Source organism: Labrus mixtus, chromosome 3, assembly GCF_963584025.1.
Source record: "Labrus mixtus chromosome 3, fLabMix1.1, whole genome shotgun sequence".
Classification (NCBI taxonomy): Eukaryota; Metazoa; Chordata; class Actinopteri; order Labriformes; family Labridae; genus Labrus; species Labrus mixtus.
The window spans coordinates 33,145,978-33,168,750 of NC_083614.1; the positions used below are offsets into that span (position 1 = coordinate 33,145,978).

The window sequence follows — 22,773 nt, forward strand, 5'->3', positions numbered from 1 at the left end:
ACAATTACACAATCAATCACAAGTCTATGAACTTGATCAGGATCGAGTGCATCTCTCTTCTTATTCACTAAATTACCTTCGGATGAGAAACACAGTTCAGAGCGCACAGACGATCCTGGAACACACAAATATTGGCGGCTTTGTAGCGACGCCGTGTCTCTCTATCAAAGCAGTGTGGTGCTGTCTGCGGAGAGAGAGACGAGTCTAACTCATGGATGTCGACCTCGACTTCTGATTTTAGAGTCTCAAATGCAAATATCTTCATTATGAAACATAAATCAGTACATGTCTTCAACACGGACGGTAGAGTTGAATTCTCCTGATGGCTAATCTTCCACTAGCAGGGTTAGCGTTAGCATTAGCATTAGCGTTAGCTTGCGACAGAGAGGAGTGCTTTGCTTCCACTTCCACCCTCAGAAATCTAAATCAATAACCGTGTTAATATTTCCTCTGTGTTCTTTTACTGCTGACGGGTAAATCCTCGGCGGCTCGCTCGGGGGCCAGAAGCCTCCCGACTCGGCGCGGTGATTCCAAGGCCAATTAGGCAGCCAGTCAAATAAAAGCTTTATTGACAGCAGCTCTCCCTGACGCTCCGCCTCGCTGAGCCGCCTCCCAGACCTGAACCCCTCACAGAAGTATTCCCACAACTGCATCTGCAGTTTAACACGGCGTGCGGAAGGGTCACCGCCGCCGTGCAGCATCAGAGAATGAAAGCGGCGTCCCAGCGGTCCTCCCATGAGCCTCTGCTCCTGTTTTATTCATGGCTGTCTGCCGTGTGTATTTTGTATCACCTCCTTTCAGTGAGCGACTCGAGCAGCTTCACCCGTTTCATCAATTTAACAGCGGCGCCGCGTGGGCCTCCGTAATTGACTTTCAAAATAGGGAGGATAAATCTCCTCCACGAACAATAACACGCCACGGATTAGAGACATCAGCACGCCGACCACGGGAAATATGAAAAGTTTACTGCTGATTAAAATACATTCAACACAAAGATACATGTGAAAAGATATTTATCTAAAGTGTAGAGGAAGAGGAAGAGGAAGAGGAGGAGGAGGAGGAAGAGGAGGAGGAAGAGGAGGAGGAGGAGGAGAGGAGGAGGAGGAGGAGAGGAGGAAGAGGAAGAGGAGGAGGAAGAGGAAGAGGAGGAGGAGGAGGAAGAGGAGGAGGAGGAGAGAGGAGGAGGAGGAGGAAGAAGAGAGGAGGAAGAGGAAGAGGAGAGGAGGAAGAGGAGAGGAGGAAGAGGAAGAGGAGAGAGGAGGAAGAGAAGGAGGAGGAGGAAGAGGAAGAGGAGGAAGAGGAAGAGGAGAGGAGGAAGAGAGAGGAAGAGGAAGAGGAGGAGGTTTGTAAAACAACTTTCCCGTCTGTGGGAGAATAAAGAATCTCCTCATGTTTGATATAAATCTGGACGTCCTCGATGCTCTCGAGCAGATCAGATTTAATTTTTATACAGTTAACAAGTCAAAATAATTGGAGCATATCATCGGATCAGAGCAGCCTCGAGTTGGGAAAAAATAATATCTCAACTCTGACCCTTTATCCTGCAGTCTGAGCCAGACTGTAGACGAGATGAACGTCCGACTGAGTCAAAGTGAAGACAAGAAAAATAATAAACATTCAACTGTTTACAGTCAGAGAGATTTTTGTTGTTTCTTCTTATCTTCCTCACAGACATTTTATATTCCTCTCCCTGCACATTACGAGTCTCTCGCTGGTTGATCTTCTCCGTGTCACCTTTTCATTTGCAGTGTGTGTGTGTGTGTGTGTGTGTGTGTGTGTGTGTGTGTGTGTGTGTGAGAATCATTTTTCATTGGCACATTTTCAGATTAAATCAAACTGTTTTCACAAAAAATCGATTTACTTCACCAGTTTTGCAAAAAGAAGTCAGTAAAATGTGGCCCAGGTGAAATCCGTCTGCCTGTCACACTCACATCACTACTATGTGGAGAAAAGTGTGTCAGGAAGTGAGATCTGTTTATACAAACACGGCCGAGCAGACGGGTTCGGACGGAGGAGTGAAGGAGAGAGAGAATCAAATCAGAGACAGAGACGAGAGGAGCAGCCAGAGGATGTTCTGCCAAGTCACAACTCCACATGATCCACATGGGAGACACATGTCCACTGGACACACGCTTCACAGACACATCACTGAAACACACACGCTCAAAACACACACACACACACACACACACACACACACACACACACACACACACACATGCTCAAAACACACACATGCTCAAAACACACACACACACACACACATGCTCAAAACACACACACACACGCTCAAAACACACACACACACACACACGCTCAAAAAACACACACACACGCTCAAAACACACACACACACACACACACACACACGCTCCAAAAACACACACACACACACGCTCAAAAAACACACACACGCTCAAAAAACACACACACACACACACACACACACACACACACACACGCTCAAAAAACACACACACACACACACACACACGCTCAAAACACACACACACACACACACACACACGCACACGCTCAAAAAACACACACACACACGCTCAAAAAACACACGCTCAAAAAACACACACACACACACGCTCAAAAAACACACACACACACAAAGAAGGTCAGTCAAAGAGGAGGCACATAAATATCTGAAAGAGAAGAACAAACAGAAACAGACGAGTGTGAAGCTGCTTCACATTAAAATATGAATGAGATATGCAGAAGGCTCTCATGGTGATCGAGAGACACACACACACACACACACACACACACACACACACACACACACAGAGTCTAAACAAAGAGCTGAGAGTCGGTCAGTATGAAACTACTAAACGAGGCCTTTTAGCACGTTAGCTTGCTGAGCCAACGCCGCGGCCATCGATCTCCTGAACTAACCACACAGCAGCGAACAAAGAGCTGATCACAGCCTGTCAGCGCTAACACACCTCCATGAGACACACACACACACACACACACACACACACACACACACACACACACACACACCTCCACGCTCATCATTACACAGTGTGTGTGCAAAGCCAGCAATTACTGCTCCCTCTCTCTCTCTCTCTCTCTCTCTCTCTCTGATTATGGAGTGCAGCAGCGTTTCATCACCTCCCCGATCACATCGATCCGACCCGCTCAGCAGCAGCAGACACAGAGACGCTCAAACTGCTCGCTGCTCAATTAAAAACTCTGATTACTATCGACGACCTCGCTTTCATACGTACGTGTAGTTTCTGTGTTTGTGTGAAGAGAAGGACCGTCGTCAGGTGTCGTTGTCCTTTAAGTTCAAACTTAAACCAAACTCACCTGATGCATATCTTGTGAAAATGAAGAACTACAGAAGAACTACAGAAGAACTACAAGATAACAGGAGAACTACAAGGTCACAGGAGAACTACAAGATAACAGGAGAACTACAAGATCACAAGAGAACTACAAGATCACAGGAGAACTACAAGATCACAGGAGAACTACAAGATAACAGGAGAACTACAAGATAACAGGAGAACTACAAGATAACAAGAGAACTACAAGATCACAGGAGAACTACAAGATCACAAGAGAACTACAAGATCACAGGAGAACTACAAGATCACAAGAGAACTACAAGATCACAGGAGAACTACAAGATAACAGGAGAACTACAAGATAACAAGAGAACTACAAGATCACAGGAGAACTACAAGATCACAAGAGAACTACAAGATCACAGGAGAACTACAAGATCACAAGAGAACTACAAGATCACAGAAGAACTACAAGATCACAGGAGAACTACAAGATCACAAGAGAACTACAAGATCACAGAAGAACTACAAGATCACAGGAGAACTACAAGGTCACAGGAGAACTACAAGATAACAAGAGAACTACAAGATCACAGGAGAACTACAAGATCACAGAAGAACTACAAGATAACAGGAGAACTACAAGATCACAAGAGAACTACAAGATCACAGAAGAACTACAAGATCACAGAAGAACTACAAGATCACAGGAGAACTACAAGATCATAAGAGAACTACAAGATCATAAGAGAACTACAAGATAACAAGAGAACTACAAGATCAAAAGAGAACTACAAGATCACAAGAGAACTACAAGATCACAAAAGAACTACAAGATCACAGGAGAACTACAAGATAACAGGAGAACTACAAGATCACAGAAGAACTACAAGATCACAGGAGAACTACAAGATAACAAGAGAACTACAAGATCACAGGAGAACTACAAGATCACAAAAGAACTACAAGATCACAGGAGAACTACAAGATAACAGGAGAACTACAAGATCACAGAAGAACTACAAGATCACAGGAGAACTACAAGATAACAAGAGAACTACAAGATCACAAGAGAACTACAAGATCACAAAAGAACTACAAGATCACAGAAGAACTACAAGATCACAGAGAACTACAAGATAACAGGAGAACTACAAGATCACAGGAGAACTACAAGATCACGGGAGAACTACAAGATCACAAGGAAACTACAAGATCACAGAAGAACTACAGAAGAACTACAAGATCACAGAAGAACTACAAGATCACAGAGAACTACAAGATCACAGGAGAACTACAAGATCACAGGAGAACTACAAGATCACAGAAGAACTACAAGATCACAGAAGAACTACAAGATCACAGAAGAACTACAAGATCACAGAGAACTACAAGATCACATGAGAACTACAAGATCACAGGAGAACTACAAGATCACAGGAGAACTACAAGATCACGGGAGAACTACAAGATCACAAGGAAACTACAAGATCACAGAAGAACTACAGAAGAACTACAAGATCACAGAAGAACTACAGAAGAACTACAAGATCACAGAAGAACTACAAGATCACAGGAGAACTACAAGATCACAGAGAACTACAAGATCACAGGAGAACTACAAGATCACAGGAGAACTACAAGATCACAGGAGAACTACAAGATAACAAGAGAACTACAAGATCACAAGAGAACTACAAGATCACAGGAGAACTACAAGATAACAGGAGAACTACAAGATCACAGGAGAACTACAAGATAACAAGAGAACTACAAGATCACAGGAGAACTACAAGATCACAGGAGAACTACAAGATCACAGGAGAACTACAAGATAACAAGAGAACTACAAGATCACAAGAGAACTACAAGATCACAGAGAACTACAAGATAACAGGAGAACTACAAGATAACAAGAGAACTACAAGATCACAAGAGAACTACAAGATCACAAAAGAACTACAAGATCACAGAAGAACTACAAGATCACAGAAGAACTACAAGATCACAGAAGAACTACAAGATCACAGGAGAACTACAAGATCACAGGAGAACTACAAGATCACAGGAGAACTACAAGATCACAGAAGAACTACAAGATCACAGGAGAACTACAAGATAACAAGAGAACTACAAGATCACAGGAGAACTACAAGATCACAGGAGAACTACAAGATCACAGGAGAACTACAAGATAACAAGAGAACTACAAGATCACAGGAGAACTACAAGATAACAAGAGAACTACAAGATCACAAGAGAACTACAAGATCACAGGAGAACTACAAGATCACAGAAGAACTACAAGATCACAGAAGAACTACAAGATCACAGAAGAACTACAAGATCACATGAGAACTACAAGATCACAGGAGAACTACAAGATCACAGGAGAACTACAAGATCACGGGAGAACTACAAGATCACAAGGAAACTACAAGATCACAGAAGAACTACAGAAGAACTACAAGATCACAGAAGAACTACAGAAGAACTACAAGATCACAGAAGAACTACAAGATCACAGGAGAACTACAAGATCACAGAGAACTACAAGATCACAGGAGAACTACAAGATCACAGGAGAACTACAAGATCACAGGAGAACTACAAGATAACAAGAGAACTACAAGATCACAAGAGAACTACAAGATCACAGGAGAACTACAAGATAACAGGAGAACTACAAGATCACAGGAGAACTACAAGATAACAAGAGAACTACAAGATCACAGGAGAACTACAAGATCACAGGAGAACTACAAGATCACAGGAGAACTACAAGATAACAAGAGAACTACAAGATCACAAGAGAACTACAAGATCACAGAGAACTACAAGATAACAGGAGAACTACAAGATAACAAGAGAACTACAAGATCACAAGAGAACTACAAGATCACAAAAGAACTACAAGATCACAGAAGAACTACAAGATCACGGAAGAACTACAAGATCACAGAAGAACTACAAGATCACAGAAGAACTACAAGATCACAGGAGAACTACAAGATCACAGGAGAACTACAAGATCACAGGAGAACTACAAGATCACAGAAGAACTACAAGATCACAGGAGAACTACAAGATAACAAGAGAACTACAAGATCACAGGAGAACTACAAGATCACAGGAGAACTACAAGATCACAGGAGAACTACAAGATAACAAGAGAACTACAAGATCACAGGAGAACTACAAGATAACAAGAGAACTACAAGATCACAAGAGAACTACAAGATCACAGAAGAACTACAAGATCACAGAGAACTACAAGATAACAGGAGAACTACAAGATCACAGGAGAACTACAAGATAACAAGAGAACTACAAGATCACAAGAGAACTACAAGATCACAGGAGAACTACAAGATAACAGGAGAACTACAAGATCACAGGAGAACTACAAGATAACAAGAGAACTACAAGATCACAGGAGAACTACAAGACCACAGGAGAACTACAAGATCACAGGAGAACTACAAGATCACAAGAGAACTACAAGATCACAGGAGAACTACAAGATAACAAGAGAACTACAAGATCACAAGAGAACTACAAGATCACAGAGAACTACAAGATAACAGGAGAACTACAAGATAACAAGAGAACTACAAGATCACAAGAGAACTACAAGATCACAAAAGAACTACAAGATCACAGAAGAACTACAAGATCACGGAAGAACTACAAGATCACAGAAGAACTACAGAAGAACTACAAGATCACAGAAGAACTACAAGATCACAGGAGAACTACAATATCACAGGAGAACTACAAGATCACAGGAGAACTACAAGATCACGGGAGAACTACAAGATCACAAGGAAACTACAAGATCACAGAAGAACTACAGAAGAACTACAAGATCACAGAAGAACTACAGAAGAACTACAAGATCACAGAAGAACTACAAGATCACAGAGAACTACAAGATCACATGAGAACTACAAGATCACAGGAGAACTACAAGATCACAGGAGAACTACAAGATCACAGGAGAACTACAAGATCACGGGAGAACTACAAGATCACAAGGAAACTACAAGATCACAGAAGAACTACAGAAGAACTACAAGATCACAGAAGAACTACAAGATCACAGGAGAACTACAAGATCACAGAGAACTACAAGATCACAGGAGAACTACAAGATCACAGGAGAACTACAAGATCACAAGAGAACTACAAGATCACAGGAGAACTACAAGATCACAGGAGAACTACAAGATCACAAGAGAACTACAAGATCACAAGAGAACTACAAGATCACAGGAGAACTACAAGATCACGTGGGAATAAAGAGAACAACATGTCTCTTTGTCTCTCTGAGGATGATTTGTTGTTCATCCTGTTTTGTCGTCATGTTGATAAAGTGATGAAAAACACGATCAGGAGTCTGTATGTTGTGTTTTATTTTGAAATTGACCGGACTGTCAAAGCGACCGGCAGTGGCGCCGCCCTCCTTCACCAGCCACGTGGTGAAACACTAAACTATATTTCTTTGTTCGGTGGATTTAACATAATGAGGAGAGAAAAGCAGATATGGTCTCAGTTTGCTGATGGAACAAACGGGAGTGTGTGTGTTCACACTCTGAGACGCTGCTCTGACACGTGTGTGTTCAGTCACTTTGATCAGCCTTCTAATGAGGAGCTTTGAAATGCTGCGGTTAGACGATGGTTGTTCAACAAACTCTGAACATCTGACGACGACTTCCAAGTCTCTTCTTCCTCGTCAGACTCGAGCGTCACGATGAGTGTTTTGTTTGGTACGCTTAACTCCGCCGCGCTCCTCCATCAAAGCCTCGGCGCACGGCGAGCTGATCATGTCTGGCGTTCTGCTTTACATCTAATTGCGTTTCTCATTTCCATAAAAGAGGAGCAGAGTGTGGCGAGCTACGGGGACTCATCTGATGATAATAAGACGGGCGCCGCCTTATCTCAGCAGAGCAGAGCGCCGCAGACGACGAGCCTGTTAGCTTCAGCATGAACTCCTGATTACCTCCACACTCGTCCCACGTGAAGGTGGAGAGTGATGAGGAGAGCGTGAGGGATTCATTAGCTAACTGTCATAATTAATGTTGTATGGAGCCAGAAAACAGACCCCCCCCCCTCCCCCTCCCCCCCCCCCCCCTCGGGGAAAGGTAACGTGTAGGTGTGGGTGTTCACAACGGCTCAGTGTCAGATAGTGTTACACATTGATTAGTGCTAGAAGCTGTTAGAGCTGATATATATCACACTGTTTAATCTGTGAACAGGGAGAGGAGGAGGAGGAGGAGAGGAGGAGGAGGAGGAGGAGGAGAGGAGGAGGAGAGGAAAGGAGGAGGAGGAGAAAAGGAGAGGAGGAGGAGGAGGAGAGGAGAGGAGGAGAGGAGAGGAGGAGGAGAGGAGAGGAGAGGAGGAGGATGAGGAGGAGAAGAGGAGGAGAGGAGAGGAGGAGGAGGAGGAGGAGGAGAGGAGATGAGATGAGGAGAGGAGGAGGAGGAGGAAGAGGAGGAGGAGAGGAGAGGAGAAGAGGAGGAGGAGGAGGAGGAGGAGAGGAGAGGAGAAGAGGAGGAGAGGAGGAGGAGGAGGAAGAGGAGGAGAAGAGGAGAGGAGAGAAGAAGCAGAAGAAGCACCACATTTGTTGTTGAGAGGAAGAGCAGAGAAAGAGGAAGAGAGGAAGAGGAGAGGATGAGTAACAGAAGAAAAAAGGGGAGGAGAGGAATAGAAAAGAGAATAATTGATGTGGATATAAAGACAAAGAGATGTTAATGCTTCTCAACTTTATGTGAACCGACTCGTTCTCCTTCAGACATGAAGTCACTTCAAACAGAAACACAGAATCTGATGAAATACACGTTTCTGTCTCCTCCGGTAGATATGAGCTTCCAGGTTCTGAGTTTGTCCTGATGTAGTAGGTTCTGAAAAACATTTCTTTGCTTGTTCCTCTTTGGTAGATAAAGTCAGCAGCCAGTCTGAGCCTCGTTGTTTCTCTAATTAATGTCAGCAGATAGAAACAGAACGTTCTGCTTCAGCCTTTTGACTCTGCTTGAATAAAAACAAAGCTTCTGTAGAAACATGAAAACATCTGGACATCCTTTAGTACGCAGGAGAAGCACCATCACACTTTTTTTTTATTTGTTCCGTACATATCAAAACACACAACAGAAATGAAAAAGAGAAAAAAAACAATTCACACTTTATCTCATAAAGGAGCAGGGAGAAGAATAAATCTTGTTTTGCCCGCCACTCAAAAAGAAAACACTAAATGTCTGGATGGTCTGTCCAACTACAATCAATGAATGAATAAAACGCCAACATAAAACAAATCTGACAATTCAGTCTTCACTTCCTCAGAAATAAGAAGGAAAACACACAAAACACACTAACTGCCACTTTCACACAGTCTGGTAACTTTGTTCTTATACATTTTCTTAAACTGAAATATCTGAACACAACCCTTCAAATCATTATTTAAAGAATTCCACAATTTAATTCCAATGACAGAAATACACTTCTGTTTTAAAGTTGTCCTCGCAAACTGAGGCTTAAAATTAAATTTTCTTATATGCTCTACATCTTCTGAGCTTTTGACTTTACTGCAAGTTTTCTAATTGGTCACATCCACCTTTACAGCTAATTTATTCAAACATGACCCGAACATTCAAAGCTTGAGCCAAAGGCAACCGGACTTGTTTGAAGAGACAACAGACCCAGACATGAAACATGTACACCTGATGGACATGTGTTACTGAAGTACAGCATCCTGCAGGTATGAAGCACCATCAGAGTGTCTTTAGACGAGTCACACATTCTCTCTCTCTCTCTCCTTTTTCACTCTGGTTTGCTCGTCAACTCATTCCTGGGGAGGGGGAGGGGGGGTCTCCTGAGGTAAGTAAAAAGAACGATGCAGAAGTAGTGGACAGAGCAGCAGAGTCCGCTACACGACGCTATAAGAGAAGTGGAGAAGAACATCCTGGAGAACAGGAAACATGCAGCAGCAGGTTGATTAGAGCACGGAGATGGTAGAGGTGGCGTGCAGACAGTCTATGGTCGTGCAGCGATCACAGGGAATAAAGGTCACCACCCCCCCTCCCACTGGCCCCTCCCACTGGCTCCAGGTGAAGTCTCCTGATTATTCAAACAGAGGGTTTATTGCAGCTTGAAGCAGTGTTTGCTAACAGAACATCTCTAATCTGCCTCAGGTCGAGCCCCCCCTCTCGTCTGTCTTGGAGCCGTTTTCCCGCCCCAGCTATGAGAACAGTGAGCTGCTGCAGGCCGCCGCGGTCACACGGAGCGCTCTCACTGACTCACTGCATTATAGATGACTTCATCTGAATCTGAGAGTGAGCCTTCATCAAGTCAGTTCCAGGAAGAAATTTAAAAAAACATGTGCAGTGTTGTTCAAAAACAAAGTGAGGAAACAGAGCGGGGCGGGATGGAGGCTCTCCACACACAGGCCTCCCTGCTCCTCCTGCTCCTCCTCCTCCTCCTCCTGCTGCTGCTGATAGGACACAGCTCCACCACCGCTGCTGCTCCTGGTGATTTGTGACTGCAGGAATATGGCATGTCAGCGCGCCAGCCAATCAATTATTCAGGACAGACACAACCTTGTGTGGCTGATGGATGATGGATGGACGAGTGGCTCAGCTCCCTCACACACGATGAAACTAAAAAGCATCAGCACAGCGAGCACACAGAGGAAGGAGGAGAACAATATTTACCCCATGAGCGGACGTTATTTATGCAGCAGGACCAAAAACCCCACGTCCATAAAACAGATGGGCAGCCAGACAATTAAAGCGAAGCCGAGAGGCGGAGGAAGGAGAGAACATTGCTCTGACCTATTTAGCAAATGAAGAGCCGTAAACACAGATCAGAAAGTCAGTCTGACAGCGGAGGCTAAAAGAACTGAGCTAACCGCACACCGACCCCGTAAAGACGCCCCATCAAAGCCTGCAGCGTTCACGAGGGCTTTTTAAAAGTGGAGCAGCCCTGTTTCAAAAAGGCTTTTTATATTTTGGGCTCGAGTCCTCGTTATCCGGTCCTAAATAAATCATCAAACATGCAGCTGCACTGAACACACACACACACACACACACACACACACACACACACACACACACACACACACACACGACTCCAAATCTAGGGATGCAGGAACACTTTATAATTTTTTTAAACTGAGCGAGCAGTGCGAGTACACGCTGGGTCACATGTCTGAATGTGTCTGGGACCTGCAGAGATCCACAGGAGAGTCGGTCCAGGATCTGCTCCAATCAGAGCTCGTGCAGCAGGTAAAGGTGGAGGTCGCCGCGTCATCCTCAAATCACAGGAGTGCAGACAAAACTGTCAGACATTCAGCACCAAACCACAGAGCGCTGTTTACACTCGATCTGATACTGAGGGAAGGTTAAGCTCTGTCTGGTTACCCCCCAATATAAAATCCCTTTTAAAAGATTTAGAAGATGTAAAATACAAAAAGTGAAAATAGTAACAATTTAAAATGTATTTCTAGGGATGGGAATCAAGAACCAACTACTCTGAGCGATCGACATCATGCCTTCCACTTAGTTCCACATGCCTTGAAAAAACACAGACGTCATGCTAAGAGGCAGCCGGGGCAAATGGAGGAAGTAATCGTGGCGGACACGAGACATAAGCGATCCAAAGTGTGCGCCTAAATGTGACGCAAAATCATGCTAACATCTTAACGTGCAATGTCTGAAGATGTGTGTGAAATCTGTCAACGCAGCGTGGCAATAAATATCAGGAGCGCCATTTGTTCGACGCTCGATGCCGTCGGTAGCATTAGCATAGCGCATGCAAGCTAGGCTCTTTATTTGACTGGAGACTGGAATGAAAACCAAATATTCTCTCATTTGATACCGACAGGAGTAGATAAAGAATTGGATCGATCAGCAGAATCAATATTGGCATTAATCAAATCTTCTCAATTTCCGTCCCTATGTTTCTCTAACCTTGGTGGCGTAACGCTGACAGCCATGAAGAAGAAAGCGCCATAAGGCCTCTTTAAAATCAAAGTCACTGGAACACTTCTTACAAACTGTAAAACTGTAGATCGAGTCCCACACTGATCACACTTTGTCAAACAGGCGACGTCTTCTGCCCAATCCAAAACCATGTCTCTGAATCAGCAGTTAGCTAAACATGCTTACTAATGCTAACAGTCACAACTACTGTCATTGGTGCACGCTTCATTATTAACCAATGTGCTAATGTTTGCAAACAGGGAAGTTATCAGCCAGTTATGTTTAACAATGTTTGAACTGCTGTAAAAACCCGTCCTCCTTTGCTCCAGTTGTCTCCTTTCACTGATTTGGTTTGACGAGTCCAGGTGTTGCAAAGAGTCGTTCTAAGTTTCTTTAAAGTCTTTATTTGTGATTTTTCACACTTAAATATATAAATCAAGTATCTCCTCTGAAAATAACTCTGTGAGTCATGACTGTCTACAATGGGTGTAACACCCGAGTCCCACTGTCTGTGATGTTTTCAGAGTTTTCAGAGTCCTATCTTCACTTTGTTTACATCGCCCGGACGGCCGGCTGACTCCTCCCCTCGTGTATAAAAGTTGTTTAATTGAGGGACTAGAGAAAAGAAGAATAACATACTGTACTCACTGCTTAACTGTGTTTCTAGATCACGCTCATTTCAGGTAAATTTACATGCAGTGTGAAGATACGAGCATAATAAAGATCGCTAGCATTAGCATGCTAACACAACAATGCAGCGCGAGTTGTTTTGGTTTCATGCTGGTGCTCAAGGGCGACATCTGCTGGATCAAAAAATCGCATATAAAGCCTTTAATCTGTGAGCTTCAGGCTGATATCTTAAACCCTGGATAAGTTACAAAATGAAGTTTCTGCATGAAGAACTACAAAGAGAGTGAAGGAGAATCTTCATTATCTCCACTGAGCCAAAGTTTAGACTTGTTTATTTCCTGCAGTGAGCTGACTCTCTTGTGAAGCTCACTGCATTTAGAAAATAACAGAATCAAGGCCGCACTCAAATGGAATCACTCTAGGAAACACAGAAACACTCAGATAGTGTCAACACATAATGACACCATCGCTGTGCTTTTAATGCCTCTTGGCATTAAAAGCACAGCGATGGTGTCATTTTTCAGACTAGACAACAAACTCTACAAATCACCTGCAGAGCAGAAACCCCAAACCAACATCTACAAATGATTGTGTCTGCAAGGTGCATGTAAAGGGATGGACTCCTGAGGGGGTTCCTATGAGGGTAACAGGAGTGGGATTGGTTTGATTAGTGGAACGTTTCTAAATGAACGAGAGAAGAAAATGATCTCCAGTCGCAGCCTGTGTGTTGCACATGATCTAACACGGGGAGGCAAAGGTCAACAGCGGTACCAAAACGTTGCCAACTGAGGCAGTATGCATGAGATTACCTAATATCAGGTGCCTCGGACTTCTATTAGTGTTGCTGTGGAAACAGATATCAAGTGGATCTGGTGGATTTGGACGGACCCTGTGCTTGTGTGGAAGAAAGAGGGACTCTGCTGGATGGTTGGCTGTGATTAAATATTTTAAACGTTACACCGGTGTTACGTTTTGTTTCAAGTCAGACAGGTGATCAAGGCACAGACTGGAGCCTCCTAAATAACATCTTGGACCACAGAAACACAAAAGAATCGGCCCTGATAGGCCCTCAGACGACCTCTAACCCTAAACAGGACTGACTGAGGATATTCAGATCCAGAATCAAAGTTCATGCTGGACTCAGATCCAGGACTACGACACAGACTGGAACACTTTGAAGCTTTTAGATTCAAAGCCAACATGGAGGACAGACCGTGTTCCTGATCTGTTAATGAGAAACTTCCAACAGCCACCACAAACATCCACATAGACCCGAGCCCTGATCCAGCTGACGCAGGACTCACCTGAAGCAGCAGCTGCTCCAGGAGGCTGAAGCCCCACGGCGTCCTGCGTCCCCCCGGGGGTCGGCGGCACGGGCCTGGTCCAGGATTTGGCCGCAGGTGGGCCGACTCTCACTGCGCCGACGTACTCCACAAAAGTCCCCGGGAAGTCTCCGGTCTCCTTGGTCCTCTCGTTGGTGCCGTGCAGCCAGCCTTTGGGGCTCCGCTCGTCCCCGTCCTGGTAGTCCACGCCCGGCCTGGCCATCAGCGAGGCCTTGGTGACGACGAGGAGGTCGCCCAGCTGGAGGCTGATGTCGTCGCCGCGCTCACGCTTGTACTCAAAGAGCGCCCTGTACTGGAAGCTGTCAGAAGCCATGGCGACGGGGGTTCATATGTTGGTTAGGTTTTGCCTGAGACTTAAAACTACAAAGAACGTCTTGGAAAAATATCAAAAAGTCCTGAGGAGAAACTTTGACTGAGTCTGGGAAACCGGTGTGAGCGGCGCCTGAGATGTGCTGTGTCAACACAATGATAAAAATCTGATCCCTGAGGTGAAATGTGACACCTTTGTAGTCCTTCAAGCGCCCTGAAGAGCAGGTCCAACCCTCGTTATCCAAAAAGATACGAGTTCATCTGAGTGAACAGTGAGCCGGTCTTCGCTTTGAATTGAATATCCGGGAAGTTCACATAAAAGAAATCCACTTTCTGAATCCTGTAGCAGCTCTCTGGTCTGGAGGCCTGCAGGAAGTCTGAGATCCAAATGGACAGGCTTGACAAACCAGCCACCACACTGTCCCTGTGATGTGAGGAGAAGAAGGGGAGGAGGTGGAGGGGGGGCGGCTGGGGCTGGGTGGTCTGGTGGCACAGATTTCCAGGACGGGGCGACCTCCACACGCACCCCAAAAAAGCTTCTGCAGGTTCTGACGATGTTAATGAGAAAGTATCCGAAAACTGAGTGTATAGCCTACTGCTCAGTCACACACACACACACACACACACACACACACACACTTACACACACACACACACACACACACACACTTACACACACTTACACACACACACACCTGAAGAAATCCACTGCAGTGCAGAATTTGGCTTCTTTACTGGGAGCGCCCCTGTGTGCACTCTTCTGTAGGAAATCTGCTGCTTCGCCTTTTTTGTCTGCAGCCTCCTCGTGCAGACAGAAAAAAACCTGCAAACTTTAGAGAAAGATGGAAGGTTAGCTACACACACTTCACCCCACTTATCATGATGTGAATCCAAAAATATATATATTTAATGAAGTTAGCAGGTCAGTGATAGTCTCAAGGAGAAGAATCAGTTTGAGTAAATTATGATAATTAATCCTGAAAATGTCCATCATCCCTCCACTTCTGCACACACATACACTTAATACCCCCCCCCCCCCCCCCCCCCCCCCCCCCACCCCCCCACCCCACACACACACACACACACACACACAAACACACACTATCAGTTACAACAAGCGTGACGAGGCGAATATGAACTTACTTCAGACAGCCTGCCTGCTTCAGTCTGCCCTGCTGTCTGCAGGCAAACAACGCCACAAACTCACCGTCCGACCCGCCCGGACCGAGTCCCGGATCTCCACGGACGCCTCTGCGCTCGAACTGTCCGCTTCCACACGACCCGAACCACGCAAAGCGAGCCCAGACATCCGTGAAGCCCCCCGTCAGGATGGCGTGGCTGGTCCCGCAGACAGGCAAGCCTGCTCGATGCTGTAGTGAGCGGCAGTGCTGATGTCAGTAAACCCCTCCTCCCCCCTCCTCCTCCTCCTCCTCCTGCCGTCTGAGAATTATGCCAGCCAGCCAGCCAGCCAGCGGCGGGGACGGGACGGGTCGGTGTGGCGCACCGCCGCTGCAGCAAACACCGCGTCAGATTCCTCCTGCTTTTGTTATCACGTTGAGTTATTGAAGTTCCACACTCCACGGGATGTCTCAGAGTATCAGATGAATTATGTAACAACTCTGTGACCTGGAACACAGAAGCTGCATGGAGCTCTGCGCACAAAAGGAGTTTCATTTAAGGACTTAAAAAATAAAGAAGCGGAACATGCAGGGCTGAGAGTAACAGGATGAGGATGATGAGGAGGAGAGCAGCGCAGTCTGGTTGGCGTCTACAGTTGCACACCTGATGACGCAGCAGCAGACAGCGGCAGACTGCTGCGTCATCAGGTGCGCACATCTCCAGTCTGGAGTCGCAGAGGACATTCAGGTACAGAGTGTACAGGGAGGGGGGGGGAGAGAGAGAGAGTCTGAGGCTGAATGAACAAAAAAACAAACAACAACAATAAGCGTTTGGACAACATGACAACAACGGGACTTTTTGTAGATTTTGGTGATTTTGTAAAATGATGAAAACAAGTTTTTTTTTGTCATGCTGCAATTTAAAAATAATAAAACTATGAACAATCTGCTGTGTATTATATTTTGATTCCTTATTTATGGGTTCTGTTTTTGGTAATATTTCACATCTTTTTCAATTATCTGCTCCAACAAAAAAAATATTGATTGAATATATATATGGAATATTTACAGAAGCCCTTAGCAGTCATATTGTCACAGATGTGGGAAAACAAGGTGCACCCAAGTGCAGAATAACCAAAACGATTTATTTTAACAAAAAGGCAAAAACTAAAACTCTCTATCAAAATGTCCAAACTGAGAAAATCCAAAAACTGATAAGCACTGAGAAACGAAACAAAATAAAACAGGAAACACTGAAGACTAAACTATGAAACATTAAGACAAAAACACACAAGGAAACCTAAACTTTGAAATACTAAACTAAATCATGACACATATATCTGTACGTATATATTATATTATATGTTTGCTTTCCCGTCTCCAGACGGTGCGGACTGGGCTCTGGGCGGATCCTGTGGAAATGGCCAGTTTGGGCATCTGTACATATTATTATCATTACTTATTAGTAACCTGCTGTGTATTCTGAAATACCCTGCCGAATTCAACCCACAATGCACTGTTTTTTGGTTCACTTCCCTCGTTTTGGTTTGAATGGTGTTCTCACCTACGGCAAAATGAACTCTGGTGCACTTGGAAGCGAACCAAGACCCCCGTTTTTAAGCAGACCAGAGTTCATTTGAGCGTTCACACCGCCCCAAACCGACAAAGTTTGTTTCAGACCAATCAAACATCTCAGGTGAGAATGCACTCATAGACTCTTCTTCTTGTTTTTATGTGAAGTATTCTGTTTAATCAACGACTCGATGCAGTGTTGGAAACACCTCATGATGAAGGTTAAATGTTTCCTGTCTTCTGTTTTACAGTCCACACAATGAACCAAACACAGGCAGTGTACAGGACTTCATGAAGCGCTTTCACACGAGCACAAAACTCCTGAAAACTGGCTGAAGTTTAGAGTCTGAGCTGCATGTGTGAACGCAAACAGACTCATTTTTTACAGACTTCACCCGGAGTTTCTCCTCCAGCCTCCTCGTGTTTATTCTGCAGAAAGTCAGAGTGAGCTGAAGTGAGAACACAGCAGGATATAATCAGGAGAATTCACCTGGAGCCAGTGGGAGTGTGACGTTTATATCCTGTGACTGCTGCACGGTGCATAGACCGTCTGCACACAACCGCTACGATCTCATTATAGCATCGTATCTGTTGCGTTGTCCAAAACTTTAGAAAACGCCTTCGCTTTCCATCCCGTCTGACAGGGAGAGTCTCCAGCTGTGAGGTTCATGTGTGAACAACCAGATCAGGAGGATTTCAGGGGCAGTCCTCCTGAAATTCTCTAGAAATGTTCAGGGGTGAAGATGTGCAAACAGCTTTACAGAAAGTTTAAATTCAAGATTTAGATAAAAGATTTAAAGACATTCAGGGTTAGGTTTCACTGTTGATAGTTCAGAGCAAAAGGAAACTTTTGTTTACCAACTCATTTGGCATTTGATGCATGAGCGTGTGTTGAATTTTGTATATTTCTTAGTGATAGTTTCATTTTTAAACATGTTTCTAGTGCACAAAGTTCTGCTAGCTGTACCCTGATGTGGATCTTGTCGTCCTGCGTTGAGCTTCTTGTTTCCTCGCCTGCTAACTCTGGATGTCAACAGGTCTGCTAGCGGAGTCAGGAGGCAGAACATCAGAATGTAGTTACTGCAGTTTAACTCTCTGAGGCCGAAATCACGCTACAGCTACCAGACGTCATCGTACGAGGCTCAAATACAACTCTTAGAGGAGCGAGGGAGAAGGAAAGACAGGGTATCCCAACTGTGGCTCCTTTCCTGCATGTCATTCCCTACTCTCTCTCCCTGATTTCAGACTCTATCCACTGTCCTATCTCTCCATTAAAGGCACAAAAATAAAACCTAAACGTGTAAAGGTCGTCCTGAATATCCTACGTTACTTTTACGATTGTTTTTGAGTTTTTAAAATGAATTTATGTGATAAGGTTCTCAGACTGAACAGTTTGTCATGAATCATTTCTACTTAGATTTATTGTGACCTTGATGACATCATAGGTTCTGTCGTTGGAGATGTAAGCGTTCCAGCCGTTCAGGAGTAAATTCAGTTTATTATTTTTTCTCTTCGGTCGTGATGGATGAAGATGCAGGATGCAGCGTTTGTGTTCACATGCATCAAACTTAAGTGTGACAGGATGGTCCACTCCTCACCGTCTCTCGTCGCTAACATCTCCGTATCATCTCTCACTCATGTGACATGATGTGCGTCACGCTGCCTTGTATGCAAATAAGAAGAGACAGAAATCAATAAAGCACTTGGCGAGCTGCGGAGGAGATGTAATCGGGATAATGCAAGGCGTTTAGTCATGTTTGTGTCTCGGTGTCAGACGGGGGATGATCGTCGTCTTTGTGCCTCTCGAGCGTCTCGCGTCTTCCTCTTTGTCTTATCTTTAGTAGCCACGGGCCAATCAGAGGAGGGCGAGAGGGAGAGTGTGGCTTCCCAGAGGAGATGGGGGGCTTGTTGTCCCAGATTAAACGTGTCACAAGATCCAGGCGTCATGCACCTCTGTCACAGCGGGAGTCTGCAATTACTCACACATGCAAATAGTGTGAGTGTGTGTGTGTGTGTGTGTGTGTGTGTGTGTGTGTGTGTGTGTGTGTGTGTGTGTGTGTGTGTGTGTGTGCAGACCGGAGCAGTGTTCCCATGGAAGCTGGAGTGAGTGTTTGCTGTGTGCCGTCAGGACAGAGTACACAGCATGGCATCACTGTTTGCCCTCACTCATGGCTCACTGCCTCTCTGCATACAGAGCTCCTTCATTTATTCAACTTTAGATTATTATTTAAGAAGCTGTTAGAAAACAAAACCCTCTGAGGACCCGGGATCATTCACATTCTGTAGGGTTTGTTTGTCTTTTTATACCGCTGGAGCTCGTCGAGTCGACTGCCTGAACTCGCTCGCATGCAGTCGACTCATTTGTGGTTTCTTTTGGTTGGGAGAACTTTTTTTGGGTTACAGCAACAAAACCCTGAAGGAAGTCCTGCAGACCTGTTGCATGCACGCTGCAACCTCAGGTGTTGAAAGACAACGAAAATGCAAAAAAAAAAAAAGAAGGAAAAAAAAGTGTGCAGTTGAAGCTGCAAAAGCCAAACAATCCCCATTAGGTCTGTATTCACTCGTCTGTTTTTCCAGCAGGTAAACATGTTCACTTCAAGGTACTAAAAACATGTTTTACTGGGGCGCTGGTGGCTCAGTGGTTATTGCGTGTGTCCCATAGGCTTTGTTCCTCCGGGCGGGCGTCCCGGGTTCGAGTCCCGCGTTCGAGTCCCGCCTGTGGCTCCTTTCCTGCATGTCGTTCCCCACTCTCTCTCTCTCTCCCTGATTTCGGACTCTATCCTCTGTCCTGTCTCTCAATTAAAGTCACATTTAGCCCAAAAATAAATCTAAAAAAAAAAAAAAACAACAACATGTTTTGCTGTCAGCAGCTCGTTTGTTTATTGATTGAATAGCCCACCTCAACCCCCCCTCCTGTTTTTAGACTGATCCAATGTTAGGTGGAGCAATCCAACATGGCGCCCACCATCGTTGGCAGCTCTTCAGAAACCAGTGGGTGACATCACTGAGACTGCAGCTCTGTTTTATAAGAGTTGTTCCTTGTTTTTTTGGAGAGCCCACATAAGCGCTGTCCAACACTGCATTCAGGAAAAATGTCATTTCTTTGCCCTGAGAATTTCAGTTTCCCATTACAAAAATCTCGTGCTTTTATTTTGAAGGTGGACAGACAGTTGTGTGGTGCTCTGTATTGACTCAAATCACAACACTCAGAGACTCGTCAGTGAAGACACATTTAATTCATGGATGTGGATTTAATGAATGCACCGTTATCTCCACTTTGCGTGAGAAAAGCGAGTGTCAGTCTCTCTTGTTACTCGTCCGTCTACATGAGTAACAGAGAGGACCCTCCAATAGGACACAATAGAATCGAGCTGATTTTGTCGCTGACGCATGCTCGCATCGCGTGCTGTTAGGACACTTTATGTGGTCGTATGGGTCGGAGAACTTTTCTAGTTCCAGCGATGTAACTCCAGAGTCGACGGTTCAACGCCCTGAGTACCTGTGATGTAAACATCCTGTTTGTCTCTCTTTACACCGACTGTCAAAATAAAAGTTTCTGTAAGGAATTCATTCATCTTTAGCAACGTTAGCCACCAGAAACTGCTGCGTCACCTGCACCTCATATGGTCTCTTTGTATTCTAACTCGCTCATTTATCTGTTTTTGTAAAAGCTGAATGTCCCAGAAATGAAGCTGATGCTTTTTATTCCTTGTAGCTTCACTTCTGATGCGTCTCTCTCTCTCTCTGCCTCCCTCGCTTTTCTCTTCCAGCCGTGTGAAAACAGAAACTTAAGATCAGGATCGACTCGCCATGAAACCTCACATTCTCTCTCTCTCTGTGTGTTTGTTTGAGACGTTTCAGTGACCCCTCCCGCCCCGCTGTGACCCCTCTTCTGATCCCGTCTACATGTCCTCATCAGTGTGTGGGAGCGCCGTTCGCTGCAACCTTGCCACAGCACGGGCAAGCTAGCAGCTATAACGAGTTCCCTCCACAGACCTATCGATGCCCTGCAGACACACACACACACACACACACACACACACACACACACACACACACACACACACACACACACACACACACACACACACACACCTCCTTCCTATAACCTTCCTCCGTGCCGTGTGTTAGGATGTGCTCCACTGAGCAGCCGGGGTCAAGAGCTCATTGGTGGCCCAGCAGCGTTTTCCTCCGCCACGAGCTCGCTCGCTCGCTCCGCACGCCCGCACGCCGCTCCTCTGCCCCGCCTGGAGGAACCCGCCAGATAAGAGCTCGCTGTGTTGTCAATTCAATTACTGCAGGGAACATTTGTTTTCCTTATCGCGAGGCAAACATGCGTTCTGGATTGGCAGAGAGTTGGAAGAAGGAGCAGAAACACCTGGTTTAAAGAGCGAGCGGAGGTCAGGAGGCGAGCAGCGGGAACGACGGCTTCATCTATGAGGTCATAGCTGAAGGCGAGGGCGGCGAGGGATTAGTCATGTATAGATGTTTACTCTATACATGAACGTAAACATGCCAAGCTTCATTTAAAAGTTTGACAAGTCGGGGCGGAGATACAAGACTACGAGAAAAAAAACAAGAGATTTAGAAAAAAGAAAAACGCGGCTACACGAGACTGAAACAGTCCAGGAATAAAATCGTCACCAAGAAATGTCTTCATGTGTTCATAAAGAAAAAGATGTTTTACATCACACTAACACATAACGCATTACTTAACCACTATAGTTTTATTTAAGATTCATTTACAGTTGCTGGTTAGTGCAAAGTAAATTTACAAAGTGGGAAACATTTTTACAAAATTTGAGACAAATAATAATTTTGTCAATAATTTTGAAAAATATTTTTTAATTTTCTAAAACAAAATCACAAAACCAAAACATTTTTACCCAGGACAAAACACATTAAGATTTTATAAAACAAATGTACAAGATGTGAAACACTTTTACAAGCGCTGAGACAAGCGACAGAATTTTGAATGTACCAAATGGAGGAAGTGACCCGGAAGTGATCGGAGGGGTGAGGGGTCATTTTGTTTGTTTTGGATGAAAGACTTTATCAAACAATCATTTTTTGTCTTTTTTTAAACTTAATTTACAAATTTTTAGTACATCAGGATTCAATTACATGAACGAACGTATAAGGTCGAGGTACACCTGCTACAAATGAATATTTATAGAAAACATTAACAAACAAAAAAATAGAAAAAAATAAAGAAAAACAAATCACAATTCAAGTAAAAGCTTGGGTTTTTAGTGCTTTAGTATTTGTGCAATAATTTAATATCTCCAGGTAGGATTTTAAGTGAGACATAAAAACAGTTTTGCTGGGTTTCTGTTTAAAAAAATGTGCTTTTATGAATATGGAATTTTTTTGTAGAGGTAATTCATCATCAAAAAGACCAAACAATACATATTCAGTTCTGAGTCTAAGTTGAACATCTGATTTCTGATTCAAATATTCTATAAAATCAGTCCAAAAGATTTGACTTGAGGGACAGTCCCAGAAAAAAAAAAGGTGAGTT

General features: G+C 44.4%; 1 protein-coding gene across 2 annotated transcripts in view; it reads right to left on the minus strand.

Moving 5' to 3' along the window:
* pik3r3b (phosphoinositide-3-kinase, regulatory subunit 3b (gamma)) overlaps positions 1 to 15,961 on the minus strand; it is a 224,076-nt gene extending 208,115 nt beyond the window's left edge. Inside the window, exons 1-2 of one of the 2 annotated variants that reach the window (XM_061034969.1) lie at positions 15,770 to 15,961; positions 14,215 to 15,392 (exon numbers count right to left, since the gene is read on the minus strand). In XM_061034969.1, coding sequence (XP_060890952.1) covers positions 14,215 to 14,566 — 352 coding nt within the window. In that variant the 5' untranslated portion in view covers positions 14,567 to 15,392; positions 15,770 to 15,961. Of the gene's footprint in view, positions 1 to 14,214; positions 15,393 to 15,705 lie in introns of both variants that reach the window. The other variant, XM_061034968.1, reaches the window with a different exon arrangement.
* Positions 15,962 to 22,773: the final 6,812 nt, after the last annotated feature.